This window comes from Erpetoichthys calabaricus, chromosome 18 (assembly GCF_900747795.2).
Source record: "Erpetoichthys calabaricus chromosome 18, fErpCal1.3, whole genome shotgun sequence".
NCBI classification, from domain to species: Eukaryota; Metazoa; Chordata; class Cladistia; order Polypteriformes; family Polypteridae; genus Erpetoichthys; species Erpetoichthys calabaricus.
This window is the reverse complement of record NC_041411.2, coordinates 1,540,286-1,562,249: the sequence shown is the minus strand read 5'-3', so window position 1 is coordinate 1,562,249 and position 21,964 is coordinate 1,540,286. Positions and strand designations below refer to the sequence as shown.

The window sequence follows — 21,964 nt, the reverse complement described above, 5'->3', positions numbered from 1 at the left end:
CCCAGCTTTTCACGTGTCTGCCGCTCGCGTTTGTGGATTTCACTTTCACCAAACAACAAATCTTTGAATTCTCGTGGATACGCCTCTACTCTTCCCTGATGGCAACACGAATTAATTAGACAATCTACAGTCTCCAACTTCAAGTTTAAATCCGCACAATATATTCCATCTCTTTTGCTGTTCCGTTATTTCATCGAATAGTAATTTCCATTTGTTTGCGCTAATCTGATCTTTACTGTCATTTTTTGAGACTTTTGAGTTTTCGTCCTTCCATTATCGCTAATCTGCTCTCATGTGTATCGCGCCAGCGGTTTGGAATTCCTTACGACGTTCGACTTTGTCGTCTACTCTTTGTATTTTATTTCCGGGGTTAAAAGTCTCGTCTCGCGGGGCGTGAAAACGTCTCTCGTCTCGTCCCAGGATTTTTTTTATCATAATAGAGATTTTTGTAAATAAATTGTTTCAAATGTTAACATGAGTTTGACTCCCCCCGTATATATTATTACCCAGAGTGCCGTGCAGTTCAAGTGGATTAATGGCGCCGGTGTTTGCTTGGCGGGAGTGAGTAGCGGAGCCTCAAGAAGCACTTCACTGATCCCCACGCGTACTCACTGTACGGGTGTCCACCAGAACCGTCAGACATGGAGAGTTTACCGTGACACGTCTGCTTATTAAGGGGGCTTCAAACGGAGCGGACACCCATCTGAGTGGGCACTCCAGCCGACCCTGGAGCCGCGTCTTCACACAGCACTTCTCGGGTGCCGCTCATGCAGATTAACCGTCGTGCCAGCGTCCCTCAGTGACCGTAGCGTTTCAAGTGCCCGCCGCACACGAGAAGCCCCCCCAACTCACCGCTTGTGTGTGACCAGGGATGAAGGCCGCTGCTCCTCACAAGCACTCGATTCACTTTCCCCCCGGCTGGATTGTCCACATACTGCTGGCCCTGCTCAAGGGCGTTGAAGCACTCCTCGCACAAGTCGCTGCTGTCTGCCCACAGCTTGTCTGCCGCCCAGCTCTGGGCCAGCGCCCCCTGTCGGCCAGGACAGGAGCAGGCGGCCGACTGGTCCAGAGAGCTCAGGGAATAGAGAGGCCGGGAGCACTGCTCCTGCAGGAGAATGAGCAGCGGCGTAGGGGGCTCGGGGGACGTCCGTCGGCACAGCGCCAGCCTTCTCTCTGCTGCCTGGCCCACCTCGGAGCCTCGGCCAAAGATATCGAGCTCGTCCTCCAGGAAGAGGCCAGCGCCGTGGGCAAGGCGGCGGTTGACGATGGCACTGAAGCCACACATGCAGGGGTACTGGTCCTCGCGCGTGGAGTCCGGGATGTACAGCCCCACGTCGGCTCCCTTGACGTTCATATTGCAGGCACAGATGCAGCAGCTGTCAAAATTGCGGTCCTTGAAGATGTTGAGCACGGAGTCCGAGAGGATGAGCACCACGTAGAGGCTGTGAGCCTCGGGCAGGGGCGGCAAGGCCGAGGGCTCGACGGAGCTGAGAGGACGGCTAGTGGAAGGAGTGGAGGCCGGAGAGCAGAGGTCTGTCCCGTCGTACTTGACCGAGCCCTGGCCGCTGGCCGGCCCCCCCGCCCTGGGCGTTCGGGGAGTTCTTGGGGTGCGGGGCGTGGGCACAGAGAACCGCGGAGTGGCGGGCGAGGGAGAAGGCAGGACCCCCGCATTGCTGGCAGAGGCAGTGCTGTTGGCGGCTGCCGGCGTGCTGGTCTGAGGGGTGCTCATTTGGGTGTAGTCCTGCTCCAGGGGGCTTCCCACACTAGGCACATTTCTGTAGGGGAAAGAAGAGAGGGACAAGTGAATGTCGTGGAAGCGGAGCCTGTAAAAGAACACGGGTGAACCGTACCGCATGTCATGACGCTCAAAGAGTGGGCCCGGCCCCCCAAACTCAAACTCGGGCCTGTGGCCTGAACCTCCAAAACCCAAGCCGTGCTGCGGGAATCGAAAAAGGTAGAAAGCTTATTTAATAGGAGAGTCAAAGAAAGAGAAGCATACAAGATGTTGTCTCAAAAATGACGAAAATCCAATGAGCAAAACAATCTAACGATGTACCAGAAATCAAGCGGGAAGGACATAACCTCTACCTACTGTATATGAACTGTCACACGATTGTCACCCGATTACCACGGGGGCTAACACCTCCATCTTTGTCTTAATTCAAAGCTCACGATGTCACAAACTGTCTAGGTAGAGGCCACCTCTGAAAAGTCATCGGGGTTTGCATCTTTCTTATGGCAAAGGAGAGTGGCGACATCTGCTGAGTGTGAGTCACCATGCTCAGGCCACTCACAAGAAGAAGAACAGCAGCGCCACCTGCTGAAGGTCAACTGTGGGATACTCAATACACGCGTGACAAAGAGCGTGCAAGCTGACCGGTGCTCCTGTGCTCACACCAAAGTGATTGTTAGGATCCTAAACAGCATGATGGCGTCAAGGCAAATACAGGAGGGGCTGCAGTGACAATGACGAGAGCACAGACTGAATATTGTGTCACTGAGCAGCCTGGTGACACTGTGGCTCATCGACATGTAAAAGCAGGCCAAAGCAGAAGTCACCGTCTGTTCTCCAACGTGCCTCTGAAGGTGAGGTCACCTCCGGGCTGTTAAAGCGGTCACTGGGTTCTGATTTAACTGGACTCCAATTGAATGGGCCTCCTCCACTTTAGGGGTGTCGTCTCAAATGGAATCCCTAACTAGCAGCCGTGACGCCCTCTAGTGTCTGAACCCTGTTACTCTTGGATATGCTTCTAAAGTCCTCAGTGTTCTGTGTGAAGGGTCCAGTGACCAACACTCAACGTGTCTCCACTCGTCAGTACCGGGATTCACGAGTAAACCTCGAGACGTCAGGCTGCCTCACCTCAAGGGTCTCAGGACACATTTGTCATAAACCTCCAGCAACAAATTACTGTGCACTGAGAAAGTGTTCATTTGAAATGGATAAATGTGACACTTCTGGCCATCAGTCTGCACTCGATAACCCAGAATGACAACGTGAAAACGTGTGACCACAACGCTCTGCAAAGTGACAAAGTGAAGCCTAACGTCACTAACTTTGTGGAAGGCCCAATTCCACCATCCAAGTCTTCTTGTCAAGTCTCCACAAGCTTTGCACCCCCAGATTTGGGCAGCTGAGCCCATTCTTCCTCTGAAGCTCTGTGACCCGCCATCTTCAGGGCGGGCCACTCGGGGACACTCAGAGACTTGTCCCAAAGCCATTGGGTCATTGAACCGTCGCCCCAGCCTGAGGTTGCATTGCCTCTGGTGGAGGTTTCTACATTTGACTGCAGTCATCTCCTCTCAGTTCTTTTCCGATCTCCTCGTCCCCATGACGTGATTCTGCCACCGCCAGGCTTCACCGCAGGGATGTTATGAGGCAGGTGACGATCAGAGCCCGGTCTTCACCAGACGTAGTGCCAGGAGGTCCGTCCAAAGACATCAATGTTTGTCTCATCAGATCAGAAAATCTTCTTCCTCGGTGGTCAGCGTCCTTTAACTGCTGTCGTATGCCGCTCTGCCGTACACACCTAACTGGTGGAGTGTCACCGAGATGATGGTCCTTCCAACAGGTCTCCCATCTCAGCAGTGCGCTCTGGGCGCTTGGTCCCCTCCCTGACCAGTTACTCACTTTGGCCCATTCTAACGTTTTCCTTTTCCCAGTTCTTGAGCCCGCTGTGCCCCTCGGAGCCCTGACAGCTTTACAAATGGTTTGATCCCCTGGCCCACCACCCTCTGATCATGGAGGTCTACAGAGAGTTGCTGTCGGTGGTTGTCCTGACCTGCAGTGTGAATTGTGGGACCTTCAATACACAGGCACACGTCCAGCCAGTTGAGTTGGTGGCCCCCAGTCAGGTTCTGAAGAAGCACCAGCTGGGGGTCCGAATGCCGTCTACGGAGGAGACATTTTGGTTGATGATTGTGCAAGCCTTTCTGGTCACATGTCTTCAATTTTGTCATGAAGACTGATGGGGGGTCTCAATACACCCAGAATCCCCGGTCTGTACCACGGGGGGGCCGTCACACGTACTTTGAGCACTTTCAGTCTCACGTCTGGGCTTCAACTGTCCCCCTCTTCATCCTCTTGCCAGCACATGGCACCACTGAGGATGGCTGGCAGTGGGAGGCTTCTTGACGGGCGCAGGAACGCAGACTGGTAAACTTTACAACGGCTCCACAAAGAATGCAGGGCTCTCTGAGAACGAGACTGTCAAGGTCAGAAAAAATGACTCAGCAAGCAATGAACCAAAACAAAGGGCAGAGGCGTGAATCACCGCGGCGCGGCGGGGACACGGGCGCAGGTCACGCCAGCCCGCTATTGGAATAATTGTGAAGGCGGCCCGGGACGTGGAGGGCCTCGTCCCAACGGGGGAGACGCGAGCCTCGGGCCAGTCACTCACAAAGCTCACATTTTCCTAATCTGTATGAGAAGTCGACGACACGATGAAGCCAAGTGCTGCCATCTTCACGCCCGCCCGCTCCTACGTGTCAGGCTTTAATAAAAACGGAGAGCACAAAAACAGCTCTGTCGTATGAAAGAATGAGCCCACTGAAGGAAAAGCGAGGGGAACAAACATGTAAGTCATGGACTTGTTGGAAACACTAGAAATAGCACAGTGACCCGCCTGCGATCAGATGAAAACCACATGCTGGTTGCCATAGTAACAGAACTGGGATAGCAGCAGAAGAACCATAACATGGAAAATTGCATAATCAGCACTCCCTGCCAAAAGAGAAAACCGCACGCTGCAGACAAACAGATGCCAGGCTGGATTTTCGACAGCGCGTTTTAAGGTTTAGCAAACAATGGGCCAGTGTGGCCGCCTGCTGCTTCCACCTTCTTCTGTCACAACCGGAATATTCCCTGGGAACGTGGCAAACCCAGCCCCCTCGTTCAATGCTGGAATGTATGCCCCTGCGTGTGGTGGAAGCCGACATGTCTAACCGACTCTCGTCACACATCAGTCAGCGGCGAGTCACGTGCCGTCACTTCGCCTTTTAGCGCTGGGAGAGAAGACTGAAGTCGCCGGGAAGTGACGGAGCCCCCTCGACAATTCAGATGACAGGAGTCACAAGCACAGCATGACGTCACGGTTAGTGAGTGGAACACGCCCCCCCCCCCCCCCCCCCCCCCTTTGTGCCAGAACTGCGAAACGGGAATGCCAGGTACCTTCGGGGTTCGGTGCGGAAACTCAAAACCAAGACAGGACCCCTCAGAGGGCTCACAAAGTCCACCACGGGGCACCGTCAGACCGGAGGACACAGGGAGGGTGACTGATCCGAGTGCATCAAGCACTAGCGGGGTGGAATAAGGTGCAGGTGCGGCCACAAAATAAAATTCCACCAACTAAACCCACCATGGGTAGCAACTCCAAAACTGCGCCTCCCTAATTAAGCGCTGGTGCAGTCACCCGATTCAAATCCCCAAGGGGGCTTCCTGGTACAAGTGTGGCGGGTGTGCATGCCGGACCACCACACAATTAGATGTACGGCACAAGGGACAGGCGACCAGTCGCCCCAGAGAAGACTCTGATTTGCGATTTTTAGCATCAGAAAGAGTACGCAGAAGGCACTTCTGTGTTTTAAATTCAAACACCTGATTGCACATGGCGGCCTGTAAAAATAAATCATGACAAAGACCTGAGGCGTGTGGATGTGCATGGTGGCAAGGCCAGCGACACAGAAGCGGGAGGCGTCAGCGGAGCGCAGCACTGTGGGAATTGGGCCTTCAGTGTGTCGAATTTAACGACTATCCCCTTGAAGCACTCGTTTAGTCTGAAATGCATTTACAACACCACCCTTTGTCACCATCACTCCCTTCTGTTACTCTTACAGCACCCAAAGTCACTAATGGATGTCACAAAGGCAGGCTTAGTGTGAAAGGAGACAGGAGTATGGAGAGAGCTGGACAGTCACTAATGTCACTCGCAGGTCTGGTACCCCTAAATATGAGGCGGAGTGCCACCACAAGTTGGTACAAAGCTCTCTCCCTCATATAGGAAGGGCACTGCAGCACCTCGCACAACACACACTCATGCGCTTTGTCCATCGGCGGCTGGACTCTTCCCTGCAGCACCTAGTCACCTGCACCTTACCTGGGAGGCTGAGGAGTGTCACCTCACTCGACATGGGACACACCCTCTGGCCACCTTGCTTAAAAACGCATGAAAGGAAAGTCAGAAATGTTCAAGTCACGTCATTCCACGTGCGTGAAGTTCACCCCGAGATCCTCCTCTTAAACAGTCTGATAAACCAGAAGACCCCCGTGACGTCTGACAAGAGCGTCCTACTTACACGTATCCATCTCTCGTGAAGGAAGCATGTTGTGGCAGGGGTGGAAGCTGCTCCATCTTGGGCGGCACAGACCAGGATGGACGGTAGAAGCAGGACTCTGGCAACTTGATTGGGGGCAGGCATTGGCTGGGCAGGGTCCTTAAAGGGGCAAACATGGAAGAACCCACCACTGGCTGCACTGGGAGTGGTTGAAAAACAAAGGAAAAATCCTGCAGTTGAAGAAAACAAAGAACAAAGTCAAACTTCAAAGAGCTGCTGGTCACCACAAAGCCAGAAATTTTCACATCGTCCAGGTGGGGGACCTTCTGCTGTACTGCTGCCGTCAATATGGAGACAGACATCAGGGCAGGAGTAACTAAGAGCAGCGTTACAGTCCCCTTGTGACTGGAGACACAGAAGAAGCACCCCACCATGGACAGCTGATGGTGCCGTCCGCACTAAGGGGGTCCACACAACTGGAGGACAGAGAGAGCCAACTGCACTCTGAGGGGACAGCACCCAAATTGGTCTTGTTGAGGACCTTGCGTACCACTAGAAGGAGCTGCTGGGAGGAAGAAGCTCTCCTATCCTGTGGAGATTCCAGCTGACCTACAAGTGCCACCCAGCTACCATACTGAGCGCTCTGAGTGGCGACAAAACGAAATGCATAAAAGAAAGAATGAATTAGTAATGTGGCACAGTGAAATGGAGCCTCTCTGCCTCGGCCAGGTAGACAGAGACTCGAGTGGAGGGGACTAGAAGGAGACGGGACGGAGGGCGTAGTGTGTGGAGCTGGGACCATACCAGTCCGGCCGAGTGACGGGAGAGTCGGGGAGACCACAACGCCATGTGGGCACTTAAGATGTTGTTTTTAATGCAGTCTGTGGGTCATGTGGGCCAAGTGGCCCATAACGGGGGGGGTTACATTATCAAGTCAGCCTTTCTAAATAAGCCCACTTAATGTCATGTGCTGATTTAGTGTGTATAGTGCATACACACACACACACACACACAGAATATCTATTGAGGAGCCAAATCATTCTGCGCACTTCCATAATCTGAAGTGAACGACGCGGACCTTTTCATAACAATGGCGCATGTCAACATAAGGGACGTTATTAGAGGGTAAGCTGCCTTTAGGTACTCGTAGTCGATACGAGAAGTCATTACGGCCAGATGACGGGGTCATGGCAAGGCTTGTGGGGTGCCCAGAGTCAGCCGTCAGGGGTGTGATGAGGGTATTAACCACAGACTGCCAACAGGGTGTTAGGCGGCCCAGATTCATCGATGCAAGAGTTCGACGACCCAAACTGCCAAATGTTTTAATGATGGGTATGGGAGTAAAGTGTCACAGCACCGGTGTATCGAATCCTGCTGCGTGTGGCACTGTGTACCCGCAGGCCAGTCAGTGTGCCCATGCTAACCTCTGTAGTTCACTGGCAAAGTGAGCGTCAGAACTGGGCCTTGGATCAGTGGTAGGAGGAGGCCTGGTCCATTGACTCCCGTGTTCGGTTGCATTAGGTGGTCAGCCAGGTCATTTACTTGGGAAAGAAATGCATTGTGGGAAGAAGACAAAGCAGTGCCTTCAAAGAGTGTGAGACTTTGGACAATGTTCTGCTGATGTCAAAATTAATTTGACGTGTACCACTGCAGACCAGGTGTAGCTCCTAAAGTGTGGCCAAACAATAATAAAAGTTATTTTCAAGTTCAATTAACCTGTAAAAGATGAGGAATGGAAGGAAACGCTTTAGCTAAGCAAAGCCATACCATACTGTATGTGAACCGTCATGAGCAAATGCAAGCTGGCATGAGTGCCACCTTTGTGTTCAAACTGAATGGCAGAGACCATGTAATGGGCAGACAAACGAACGGCCCACCGATCCCACATTAACAGAGTTTGCTGTTTCTACGTACTTTTCTTTAATTTGTGAGACATACCTCAGACCTTGGACACTTCAAACATAAGGAGAAGGATGAACTTCTTGTGACTACAAGGGGCTGCTTTGCTCATTTTGGTCCACTAAATTCCGTAAACACGGGCCACAGTGTGAAGAACTCAGGCGTTTATGGAGCAAAGCTTCCTCAGGTCACTTGCGGACACCTTGGTCACATGCATGCCCGGCGTGGCCTCGACGGCCCCCTCACTCTTAAACAGAGCAGTAAAGACCCTCACCTTGATCTCCTCTGGCTTTGGACTGGCCAGCCCCTCCTCGACTTCCATCTTGAACTCGGACAGGTGGATGCCAGAAGCGATGGTGTTTTCTACAGCCGTCAGGCTGCTAGGGGGCTCCGAGTTGAGGACGTCGCGGTAGGTCATGACGGGGGAGAAGGCAGGATGCTGTTCCAGAGAGGGCGGCGTGGGGAACATCCTCTGAAGATCTGCCACTGCTAAAGGAAAGGAAAAGGACAAACATCTGAGCTGCTGAAAGCACCCATGACAGACGGGACCCCCCGCACCATGTCTCTGTGGACACATTCAAGAGGCGTACGCAAAGCTGGCCTCTGGATGTCTTTGCTAGCTGTGAGCGTCCATCTGCTGTTCCTCAAGTTGTGTCCAGTCTTTAAAGAGTTAAGGACATTGACGTCATGGCACGAACCTGCTGAAAACACGTTATTACACTTAACGAAAGCCAGAGGTGTCCACATGGTTCTCCTGGTTGAAGTCACCAGTGTGTGTGACGATGATCATTCACCACTAAGCAGTAAGAGCACTTCCTACATGTGCTGGTCCACCATGTCCACCAGCTGGGGGTTCGGACCCCGGCAAAAAACAAAATGTCTTCCGTTAGCATCAGGAGTCCAAGGGTTAGGGTTAAGCAAAGTGAGCCCACACAGCGTGATAGAATCACAAATCCAAAGAGACGGACGATGAAACGGCTCGGGGGAGTCGACAAAATGGCAGCTGCCAAAATTCTAAACACCACCGTGAAGTTCAAAGGCCAAAGAGACCAAAGGAAGTTCAAATAGCTTGGAAGTGAACAACAAGAGCTCTACCGCCACAGCGTTCTTATTCTAATCTCGGACACTTAGGGATCCGCGTGTGCCGACCGTCATATGGTGACACTACAATCCCACTGCCCTCTGGGAAAGATCACAATGGAAGGCTAGTGAGGAAAATGTTGGTGTCCAAAACCAAACAAAATGGCGTCGAAAAATAACAATTAAAATTACAATGAATTTGCGGAGCGGAAGAAAAGACAAAATGGACTCATCAAAAAAGTACAAAAAATCAAAAGAGGTCCCCAATTGTGGCAATGAACAGCATTGAGAACCAGCAGTCACCGCGCTGTCACCGTCCGCACTGAAGACCCCTCTTGGCAGGGACTCGGACCACCATAACAGCCAAAACGTTCTCAGTAATCAGCAGTGCTGAACTCGCCACAAACCACAGCAAGCCCACCATCCCAAGGCCGATGTCTTACTTGGTGGATATGGTACTGCAGCCTTCACGTCCTTCCCGAGGGGGCGATCCTCCGCTGGGGGGGGCTTGGACAATCGCTGCGTAGAAGACGTTGCCTGGAAATGAGACAGAGTGAGCGTGAAGAAGAAGAAGAACAAGAAGAAGAAGAAGAAGAAGAGGGGTTGTATTCAGACGGCCAATAATAATTCATAGCTCTGTTAAAGGGGTCAAAACCAGGAGGGAGGAAGTGACGCGGAGCGTATGGAGGGGCTGCTCGCTGCCCCTGTGACTCCTTAACACGCGCTACCAAATGAGCCCACCGCCCCTCCAGCACGTGACTAATTTCAGCACAGACTGCTCTTACAGAGTCTTGTGTAATGACCACCGCCCGGACGAGTTTTACGGAATATTTACATCGTTTAGCGTTGACACGTCTCGAGGCTCCGAGTCCGAACTCTCAAGGCCCACAGCCCACCCTCTCCTGTCTTTTGCAGACTTTTTTCCACGTTGCCACTGAGGGAATTCGCTTTAATTCCATTATCACGTGAGTTACGTCTGGGCCGGGGTCTGCCCTTCCATCGGAGAATTTCCATTCACACTTTATTACATGGCTCAGTGATACTCACCATCGGGCAGTCGAGTCCACAAGGGGATTACAGAACTAAAGGAGACGTCATACTGGTAACAGCCTCAAGGGTCTTAGCAAATGTGGAATCAAACCATAAAAGAAAGCGGTCAAGTACCAAAAGAGTTGTCAGGCGTACAGGGTGGATGTAGAGGCCATCACCAGGCCGACATGTCACATGCATGGCTGAGACGTCAACTGTTACACGCCAAGGATAAGCAAAGTGCCCGAGGAAACCACGAGAGGACGCTGAGGTCAAAACAAGCCAACCAAGGGTCAGAATACTGGGAGATCCGAACGAGATGGAGGAACCAGAAAGGCAACTTCAGGACACAAGTCCTACCAGCTGAGAAGGGCAGGAGGAGAAATGACGCTACTGCCATATTGACACCGTCGCTTCCCGTGACAAGACAAGGCGGCAGCGATTTGAACTTTTTGAATTTCACGACCAACTGGGACAGCAACTCCAGGAAGGGATGTCTCACGCGCCCAAGAACCAAACAAACAAAACAAAAAGTATAACTGGGCCGCAATCTCCTGTTAGAACATCTGCTGTACTTCAAGCCACGTCACTTCGTTAAACGGCGAGCGCATTCACATCGTGCTCCGAAAACACACCTGGCGATTTCAAAATGGCACCAACAGCCTCTTCTTCAATTCATTAGTATTTTTCCTGAAAACAAAGGCGTCCACGGGGTATCGTTTCAGGGTCTGAAGCCGGCGCAATCTGCTTACGGCTCCACCGTGTCCACTGCCGCGACATGGCCTAACGGGGATAACCTTATTATTAACATTACTCTTCAGCACATGTGCTCATTCAGTGGGGTCCCAGAGGCCTGCCTGCTGCTCCGACTGCTTATCCCGGGCACCTTCTGAGTGACGTTTTACCGCAAGAAGACAAGATGGAATGAGAGCATGTGGCGATCACGAGAAATGTTAACAAACTCAAACCTGCAGGCTTTGATGAAGGAGCGAGTCTGTTGTGCGTTACTCTAACCCCGGCCTGGTTCAAGGAGCGCGACTTGACAGTGGGACAGGGCAGCTAGTCGGGTGGGCTCGATCAACTTACCCCCAGCTCATCCTCGTCCGAGTTGTCAAATATATTCTCCAGGTCTGATATGAGGACCACGAGGTCCGTCTCCCTCGTCAGGCTGGGGTTTGCTTTGGCTGAAGCACTGTCCTGCCGCGAGTCTTCTGAAAGGACAAAGTGGGACCGTTAGTGACGAAGACCGAGGAGGCCTTCAGCTACCACAGTCTGACTACAACAACATCGCTGGCACAATTCTTAAAGGCACACAGAGATGACCAGCACATTCCAAGGAGCACCTGACGGGGGCGACGTGCCGAGCGTCACAGGTGGCAGACCTTGACACCACATCCGTGCCCCTCAAAGCACACACTGATTTTGGACATTGGGCAGGTCCGGGAGTCATCCAGTGACATGGAGCAGAACCAAAGTCTTACCCGTCTGCAGCATGGCACTTAGAAACCTTCACTGCGTCAAGATATTCATGGCAGCTTACTCGGCCACAGTGAAACAGCAGACTCGGTAAATGGTATCATACATAAGAAACCAAGTCAGCTGAATGAACCAGCCAAAGCACTGGTACCCCCCGACAGGCCTGACCACTCAATTGGCAGACCCGCACCTCTCAAAAGAGCCACCGCTTGGTGTCACTGGCAGAGCCTACCTGATTTAGGAGCAGGACTGAAAATGGACATGGCATCCTTCCCATCAGGCACTGGGGTAGAGTTGCTTGGCGTTGCCTCCCTGGAATTAAAGCCGTCTTCAGCCTGTAGGAAAACAGCACAGATTTGAAAGACGTTTTGGTGAAGTTTTCATGCCCTGCACTATTCGGTGCCCCCACAGCGCACAGCCCCTGGCAACTAGATGATGCCACTTTAGCCTTTAACAGAGTCTGCTCATTAATAACGTCACCCTCGGCTAGGCCTCGTGCCTGCTTGTGCCCAGCTTTTACTCACACCATGTCTTTTCTGTGTTGTCTGCCCACTCTCTAGTGTGTGCTGCTATTCCACGACATCGCCGTTTAAACTCGTTGTCACCAGTTTGGTTTTGTCTCTTCAATGGTTTAACAGCCCACCTTAATTATTAATTACTGAAGGCACCACCGATGCCAAGTAGGTGCTGAGAGGACTAGCATTAACAATGCTAGTAATCCCAGAGTCTTATTTTCGACAATTGATCATCTGCTAAACCAGGTAACTCAAAGGAATGCCTCCTAAGTACTTCCAGTAAAACCTGTGAGGCTATCGCTGTATTTTTCAATCAAAAAATTAATGATATTAGAAATAACATAGTATATCTCCCCAACACTAAGGATCCTCCTAAACCCCAGTACCCCATAATAAATAAATTAGAGTCTTTCACTAGGATAGATTTACCTGATTTACATAAAATAATTTCTCAAATGAAACCATCCACCTGTGCCCTTGACCCAATACCAACAAATTTTTTCAAAGAAGTATCGGGTGTGCTTAGTGATAATGTTCTTGACATAGTAAATTCGTCATTAGATACGGGGGTCTTCCCAGACTGTCTTAAGACTGCGGTAGTTAAACCCCTACGCAAGAAAAATAATCTCGACCCCTCTGCTCTTGAAAATTATAGACCCATCTCTAACCTGCCTTTCTTAAGTAAAATTCTAGAGAAGGCAGTCATTATACAGTTAAATGAGCACCTCAATAAACATGCTATTCTTGATAAATTTCAGTCAGGTTTTAGAACAAATCACAGCACAGAAACTGCACTCGTTAAAGTAGCAAATGACTTGCGGGTAAATGCAGACAGAGGCCATTTATCTGTTCTCATCCTCTTAGATCTGAGTGTCGCATTTGACACCATTGATCATAATATTCTTAAGAATCGCCTTAGTCAATGGGTGGGCCTCTCTGGCAGTGTCTTAAATTGGTTTGAATCCTACCTGGCAGGGAGAAAATTCTTTGTTAGTTGTGGTAATTATAACTCAAAGACACATGATATTCTATATGGTGTTCCACAAGGCTCTATCCTGGGTCCGCTGCTCTTCTCCATCTACATGCTTCCATTAGGTCAGATTATCTCAGGGCACAATGTGAGCTACCACAGCTATGCTGATGACACACAGCTGTATTTATCAGTAGCACCTGATGACCCCAAATCTCTTGATTCGCTAACACAATGTCTAACCTGTATCTCAGAATGGATGAATAGTAACTTTCTCAAATTAAATAAAGAAAAAACCGAAATCTTAGTGATTGGCAATAATGGATACAATGAGGCTATTAGAAATAAACTGGATGCATTAGGATTAAAAATCAAATCGGAGGTAAAAAGCTTAGGGGTAACCGTTGATTGTAATCTGAATTTTAAATCGCATATTAATAAAATCACTAGGACAGCATTTTTTCACCTAAGGAACATAGCAAAAGTTAGACCTCTTATATCATCGAAAGATGCAGAGAAATTAGTTCATGCGTTTGTCTTTAGTCGACTAGACTACTGTAACGCACTCCTCTCAGGACTACCCAAAAAAGACATCAATCGTTTGCAGTTAGTGCAGAATGCAGCTGCTAGAATCCTTACCAGGAAAAGAAAATCCGAGCACATTTCTCCAGTTTTGATGTCACTACACTGGTTACCTGTGTCATTCAGAATTGACTTTAAAATTCTGCTTATGGTTTATAAAGCTTTAAATAATCTCGCCCCGTCTTATATATCGGAATGTCTGACACCTTATATTCCAAATCGCAACCTCAGATCCTCAACTGAGTGTCTCCTTAGAATTCCAAGAGCAAAACTTAAAAGAAGTGGTGAGGCGGCCTTCTGCTGTTATGCACCTAAAATCTGGAATAGCCTGCCAGTAGGAATTCGCCAGGCTAATACAGTGGAACACTTTAAAAAACTACTGAAAACACATTACTTTAACATGGCCTTCTCATAACTTCACTGTAATTTAATCCTGACACTCTGTATATCCAATTCATTATAATAACTATTCATTCAAAATTTGTACTAACCCCTACTCTCTCTTCTGTTTCCTTTTCCGGTGTCCTATTGGTGGTGGCTTGTGCCACCACCATCTACCCAAAGCACCATGATGTTCCAACAATGATGGATGGATTAAAAGCCAGAAGTCTGTATAACCATCAGCATCAAGTGACTCCGTGAGAACCCTAACTACAAAGAGGACTATTTCATTTATGTTAGGTAGAATGCCCAGAGGGGACTGGGCGGTCTCGTGGCCTGGAACCCCTACAGATTTTATTTTTTTCTCCAGCCTTCTGGAGTTTTTTTTTGTTTTTTCTGTCCACCCTGGCCATCGGACCTTACTCCTTTCTATGTTAACTAAGGTTGTCTTATTTTAATTTCTTATTTTGTCTTTTATTCTTTTTTTTTTTTTTTTTTTTTCTTCATTATGTAAAGCACTTTGAGCTACTTTTTGTATGAAAATGTGCTATATAAATAAATGTTGTTGTTGTTGTTGTTGTCCATTGTAAACACTTCACTAGTACAGTACAAAAACAGTTGGGTGTGCCACTCACAAATGCCATGGTGTGTCTGGAGATGACATGCCCAGTTGTGCTGCCAGCACTGTGCCCACACAGGACATTAAAGTGCACTTCTCGGAATATTGTGAAAAATCTCCTGGCACTCTAAGCTGCCATTTTTTAATTGCTGTCCTTGCCTGGAATTTTGATATCATTACTGGCAGCATTGGCATTAGTGCGGCTTTAATGTACAGCAGGCTCACCCCACACTGGTGCGATGGCAAAAGCAAAGATCACATGTGGTGTACCTGAATGGTCCTTTAAAACACGGCTGGCAATCAGAGGCGTGGAGGCCTGTGTTCTGCTCTCTGGGCACACGCCTTGGCACCACGCTGAAACTTCAAACGCTGCCACCTGCCACCCCCACCAACTCAAAACAGTCAACTGCTTTAGCTTAAATAACACAAAAAGCCACCAAGGAATGGCAACAGAAGAAAAGCAAGGACTGGGTGGGTCATCACCTTTCCCTTCTTGCTGGGGTCTCTGTCCTGACACGGCCCCTTCCCTCTCTTGTTGGTGAACCTGTACTCGATGTCCTCATCCACAAAGGTGTACGGGTCGCCAGGGTCGCAGATGTCCACTCGGCCTTCTACGCTGGTGTGGTCCAAGTAGCCGAGAGACTGCACATGTTCTCGTACGCGGTCCTCCGACACCTTGAACCGCTTGTAAGGCTGAGCGAAGAGCCTGAGGGGAGAGAAGTCGTCAAAGGAGCACAGCGAGGGCCGAGTAACCACGTTTACGATGAAACTCAATCAGACAAATGGAGCGGGGCTCCACGACCGACCGACCGACCGACAGAGAGATGTCATAAGATATGAGGAGCCTATGAAGAGCAGAGAACAAGTCCATCATTTATTGTTACACAACACTCAATCACAGTGCTTCTCATGTGACCTTATTGACGGAGAAGGACCCCTTAATTAGAAAGTGAAAACAGATCTCTGCAAAGTGGTCTAAAGTAATGACAAATATAACACACAACGTCACCGATTGCACCTCCTTCATGGCAGCCATGACAGCCTTGACTCTGTGCTCAGGTCTCCCTCTCCATCAACTCTACTGTTTCTGCCCATTCTTTTCGGGCACCGTCAGGTGTCATGGTGGTCCCGAGTGAACAAGAGCCACAAATTCTCTACTGGATTGAGATCTGGACTCTGACTCGGCCTCTCCAGAACACATCGCTTTGTTCATTTGAAGCCATTGCAGTGGGCTCTGGGTCTTCTCCCAAGGTGCAGGTTTCTTACACCGTGCAGCAGATTTTCCTCCAGGATTTCCCAGCTTCTGTCTCCATTCATTGTCCCCTCACAAGCCCCCCAGTCTGCTGCAGAGAAGCATCCTGCAGGTGCAGCCATACTTCATGGTGGTGACGGTGCGAGTTTGATGATATGGAGCGTAATACGGTGTTTAGTCCTCAATTTTAGTCTCCTCAGACCAGAGGACCTTCTTCCAGCTGGCTTCAGAGTATCCCAGGTGTCTTCTGCTCAGACGTTCTGGCTGTTTTTATTCCTTGCTATTTTTCCCCATAAAGGTTTGGCTGGTGAAGCGCTGTTGTTGACTGCCCAGTCTGTCCAATGTCAGCCATTGTGGTTTGTGACTTCTTCAGAGTCCTCAGAGGTCTCTTGGTGGCTTCCCTCACTCGTCTTCTTCAGTTTCTGTGGATGGCCTGCTCTCGTTGTGCCACAGTATTTCTGTTTCTTCATGACTAGTTTAACAGGATAGTCAGTCTCTTGGAGATTTTCTTGTCTCCATCCCCTAACTTGTGCTTTTCATGGAGTTGCTTGTTGTGTTCTTTTGTTTTCATGGTGTAGGTCAGGCCACCATACTGACTCACCACAAGATGGACCTGCAGAAACAATCAACTGGGATGCCAGACTGGTGACCTCCAGTAAACTAATGATGGGACTTCTAAGACCAATGGTCAGCACCAGTGAGGTGTTATGTTAAAGGGGCTCGACACCAGTTATTTTATGTTTTATATTTGATGTTAATTCACAATGTTGTGCTAAGATCTACTTTCACTTTGCCATTAATCTCTGTCAAAAAAAATCAAATTCAATCCACTGGAATTCAGTGTGGTGTAACCGGAAACGTGAAAATAGATAGATAGATAGATAGATAGATAGATAGATAGATAGATAGATAGATAGATAGATAGATAGATAGATAGATAGATAGATAGATAGTGTAGTTGGCAGGATTAGATAGATAGATAGATAGATAGATAGATAGATAGATAGATAGATAGATAGATAGATAGATAGATAGATAGATAGATAGATAGATAGATAGATAGTGTAGTTGGCACAATTAGATAGTGTAGTTGGCAGGATTAGATAGATAGATAGATAGATAGATAGATAGATAGATAGATAGATAGATAGATAGATAGATAGATAGATAGATAGATAGATAGATAGTGTAGTTGGCAGGATTAGATAGATAGATAGATAGATAGATAGATAGATAGATAGATAGATAGATAGATAGATAGATAGATAGATAGATAGATAGATAGATATGAAAGGCACCATACAATAAATGAGTGGAATGACATCTTTTTCCCTGAATATTTCCGCTGGACTGAGGCCTCCTGCTGTCCTTCCATCACAGTCTGTCATCACTTTCAGCTTCACTGCCTGGTTTAGTTGTCTGACAAATCCACATTTGAAAGCCCCAGCAGGTTACCAAACATGCAGTCAAACTGATTGGCACTGATGTGGATGATTTGGGTTATATGCCATTCCATGCTGAAAGCTCCTCGAGTAACTCAGGGAGGACGGGTACTTAAATGTCCACACAAAACACTCCAGAAATGTTCTTCCTGTGCCAAATGGCTATTTAATAAGAAACACCGGAGGTAATAAACTCTTTATGGCCGTAGAGTTTTACGTGTGTATTGTGTTGCCGCCTCAACTGTTAGACGTAGTTACAAATGAATTACTGGTCAAATGAGGTAAACACTTCAGAGTTCTGGTGTAAAGCTCACGTGTCTCTATGCCCGTTTTGGATGCAGCTGGAACGGCAACTTTCATAACCTTAAACTTTAGATAAATACAAATGAAGGGTATTATGATAGACGGAGGAGAGCTTGTGCAGACCCCGTATCCTCCCTGAGACCCCTCATCCCCCCGGTGTGCTCGAGCAGAGAGCCGTCACTTACCTCTTTAGTGCAATGCCTTCTGTAGCGGCCTCCACCTTCACCTCAGCCCTGTCTGCGTGCAGCTCTGGTGGCCTGAATTCCGTACCTTCCGCCATGGGGACCACAAACTCTCGCCACCAGCCTGTGCCCTCTTTGCCAGTAGCTAAGGGGGCGGCATATAACGTGGTATCACTTGGTTCAGGCGGCTTGGGCCCGGGTGGCAGTTCATGGTACACTGGCAGACTTACTGCTGTCTCGAGCCCCTCTGTGTCTTGACTTCGGGGATGGGGGCTGAGAGTGGGTGGAAGGGGGGAGACGGGGGAGTGCATGGGGGAATCTGGAGCTTTGCCTGGAGCTTGCAGCTGTTTTGGATATTTTCGGCCTGGCAACACTTCCATTGGGGGATCCACTGCAGTAATGGCCAGTTTCTGAGTGCCCGCCGAAGCGGGGTCCTGCTCCAGGCTAAAGTCTTCACACACAGAGGCTCTGTGATGGAAAGGGGTCATGAGCAGTCTCTTGGGCTGCTTCTCCAGCTTGTCAGCCTTGTCTAACACCTTGTGCTTGGACGGAGCGGGCGGTGGAAGAGGTGCTGTAGCTGGGGGCGCTGGGTTGGACCCCAGAGGAGGGTTGGATGAAGTCCGACTGACTGCAGGCGGCTGTCGCTGCTTCTGTAACTTTTGCCTGGGAGATAAAAATAAAACAAGTTAAAATAAGATCATTGTGTAATACTCATTTGATGTAAGGTGAAGGGTTAATCAAGATTAGGGACGTCAACTACAGCACAACGGGGGGCTTTCAGGCAGATAATGGAACCTGTTAAAGCCCCGTCACCAGGTGCTGGGCCTAAAGGTCTGGGACAGCAAGGTGAACCTTAAAGACCCTAACCCAGACCCTCGGTGCCTCTGCCTGACAAAGGGTAATCTGTGTGTCCCCCCCAGATGCAGCTCTACACACAAGACATGCCATAACTACGCAGCCCCCTTTGTCTTGAAGTAAACGGCACTGCTGATATGCCATTCAGAAGCTCAGGTCTCACAAATGCGTTTCCCGCGTGACCACCAAAGTCATTTATGTTACAGCAACTGGGCGGTCATCTTGAGATGTCTGGTCACACCTGGCAGTCACACGTGGCATTTACCTGGAGCAGCAGCAGGACACACGTTCTGCAGGACTCATGAAGCTCCACTCTGGCGCTCCATTTGACACAACCTCGTCGGGGTTCATGTCACCAGATACGGTCACCCTAGGAAAAGGAAACAGAAGAAACATTCACAAACATCAAAAAACACCAGCCAGAGGTCCACAAAGGCGTCAGCCATACCTGGAGGTCTTAAGAGGAAGTGACCCTTGGCAATGGGACTCGTCAGTTAGAGTTTCAGATAATAAACAGAAATCACACCTCTCCTACAACTGGGTGAAATACGAGCGGATTCAGCTCACAGCTCTGCGTCGTAGGGCCAAACGTGCGTGGGCACCCCCTAAACGACTGAGGTCAGGTGCTTCATGGTTAACAGGGCATAACATTAAGAACAAGGCCACACAATCACCACTGACAAACACTGGCAGTAGAACCGAGGGCTCGGTGACTCCGAATGTGTCATATGATGGATGCCACCTTTGCCCAAGTCAGTGTGTGAAATTTCTGCTCTGCTAGATCAGCCCTGGTCAACTGGCAGTGCCATTATTGTGAAACGGGAAGCTCAGCCACGCAAACCACTGGCCTCTCCTGTGTGGCATCACTCTCAGCAGAGTGCCAGGTCTGCTCTGTGCGTCGAGAGCTTCATGAAATGGGTGCCCATGGCAGAGCCCACTATTCACAATGCCAAGTGTCGGCTGGAGTGGTGTAAAAAACCCAGCACCCACCACTGGACTCTGGAGCAGCAGACATAAGCTCTCTGGGGTGACGAGTCGCGCTTCACTAGCTGCCAGTCTGATGGGCCAAGCTGGGTTTAGCAGATGCCAGGAGAACCCTACCTTCTGGACTGCACAGTAAAGTTTGGTGATGGAGGGAGAATTGCAGGGTTTGGGCTCGGCTCACTGGTCCCAGTGATGGCTCCTGTTAAGGCTCCAGCAGACAACGGCAGTTGGTGCACAAAGCCAGGTCAATGAAGACATGGAGGGGCTGCACAGACACCTGACCTCTGCTCTACCAAACACCTCTGGGAAGAAGTGGCGAGCCGGGTCTTCTCGTTCAACTTCAGCACTTGATGTCACTAAGGGCCGAATGGGCACACATTCCCATTGGCACACTCCACAATCTTGTTCAAAGAAGAATGGAGCCCATTACGGTGCCATGTTAATGCCTGTGGTTTTTGGATGGGATGTCCGCCAGGCTCAGTTTGGCCATACAGTGCAGACATTGGTCCTGCGCCACATCACAAACACCGCCACCCGCCACCTCTTTGGCTCGCGGGCTTTGGGATTTTATTTATTGCTTCTCTTTCACAGAGTTCTGGATCCCGAAGTTCAAGCGGCACTACTGTAACACTCGTGGATTTCACCACTGAATGTCCTAACCGAACTCTCGTCACTTACGTGACCTGCTGCTGCCTTATCGTCCACATGTTGTTATTTTTTTGGTAGTTGATTTGATGCACTTTTTTAATCCTTGAGGGGAAATTGGGGGGTCAGAGGGCCTCTGGAGTGATGTTCAGGTTAAGGGTCCTGCTCAAAGGGACTAACAGAGTAGGACCCCTTCTGGCATTTGAACCGGCAGCCTACTCAGCTACCAGCGTAGATCCTCAGCCTCAGGGCCACCACCCCACCTTGTAACAAATCGAAATGATAGATTTCTAACCCACCTACAATAAAAGAGGGGCAAAAAAGACCTCACTTGACTAAAAATGGGCTGTGGTTAGAAACCAAAACTCGGGACGCCTCCGTCTCCTCAAATCTCCGAAAGGGTGGGATGTTACCTTCTGTGTACTGCCTCCCCTGGCATGCAGGACGGGCCGTGGCCATACTCACTTGTACTGACACGTGTTCATGTAACACTCCTTCCACACGTGCTGGACCGCCTGATTGGACAGCGTCTTCCCGGTGTGCTTCGGGCTGTATGTGTTCCCAATGATTCCCTCTTGAGGTGGAAGACCATTGAGGACAGTCTGGATCCCACTTTCACCTGTGACCGGGGGAGACAGCGACATGTTAAGGAGGAATGAGCTTGTCAAGCAGCCCAGCAGACCAAAGAGCGAGCAGCGCCTCCGATCCGACGAAGCCACGTGGAGCTGCAGCACCTCAGATTGTGGACTTGAGGTTTCAGGTTCAAGTTGCGTTTCTTTTCCTTTTGCACCTGAGACCAAGCCCAGATGATACACGACCACGACATGCTGCTGTGTTGGAATATTTCCTAAACAGAATCTCCAAGACCAACATGAGGAGAGCAAGAAAAATCCCACCCTGCGCCCGTCCCGGTATGAATTCAGACATCCAGTAAGTAAGGGCCGTACACGTTATGGTGGCAACTTTAGAAGACCCTGCTCATACAGGAAGCAAACATTCAAAGTATTTATGTCACATAATGCACAAGACATCTGGCCATGTGCCCCCAGTGCCCCCCAGTACCTGGATTTCCTGGTAGATAAGCCATGATGGTTGTCCTTCTGGAACTTTCTCCAAGTTCCACACAAGCTCAAGAGAATGGGTCACAGCTGAGCTAAATGTCAAGTGTTGTAGCCAAGGCTGTGAATGTGCGTGTCAATGGGGTATTTCAGGTGTAAACGATTGTGTTGAACTTGACACCCCTCGCCCGTCTGTCTGTCTGTCCGTCCGTCTCAAACCTTGCAACTGATTTTAAACCCACTGTTGGTGAATTTTGCCTACGTGTTCAGTATCAATGACAATACAATAATCCGTCAAAACCGACGCAATTACGTAACAAACGGTTCTGCGATTCTGATTAATACACACAACAATGACGGAGAGAGAATCGAGTGAGTGTGACATCGGAGCGTACGGGTGGGAGACGCAGCGGATCACCCCC

At 49.6% G+C, this 21,964-nt stretch overlaps 1 protein-coding gene across 1 annotated transcript in view; it reads right to left on the bottom strand.

Annotated features, from left to right (window-relative positions):
• The window catches only part of LOC114669022 (mediator of RNA polymerase II transcription subunit 13-like), a 306,888-nt gene that overhangs the window by 24,853 nt on the left and 260,071 nt on the right, over positions 1–21,964 (bottom strand). Inside the window, 10 exon segments of the mRNA XM_051920970.1 lie at positions 853–1,775; positions 6,292–6,500; positions 8,444–8,658; positions 9,693–9,786; positions 11,365–11,489; positions 11,987–12,089; positions 15,305–15,527; positions 18,004–18,663; positions 19,121–19,225; positions 20,950–21,103. Of these exon segments, the coding sequence (XP_051776930.1) occupies positions 853–1,775; positions 6,292–6,500; positions 8,444–8,658; positions 9,693–9,786; positions 11,365–11,489; positions 11,987–12,089; positions 15,305–15,527; positions 18,004–18,663; positions 19,121–19,225; positions 20,950–21,103 (2,811 nt within the window).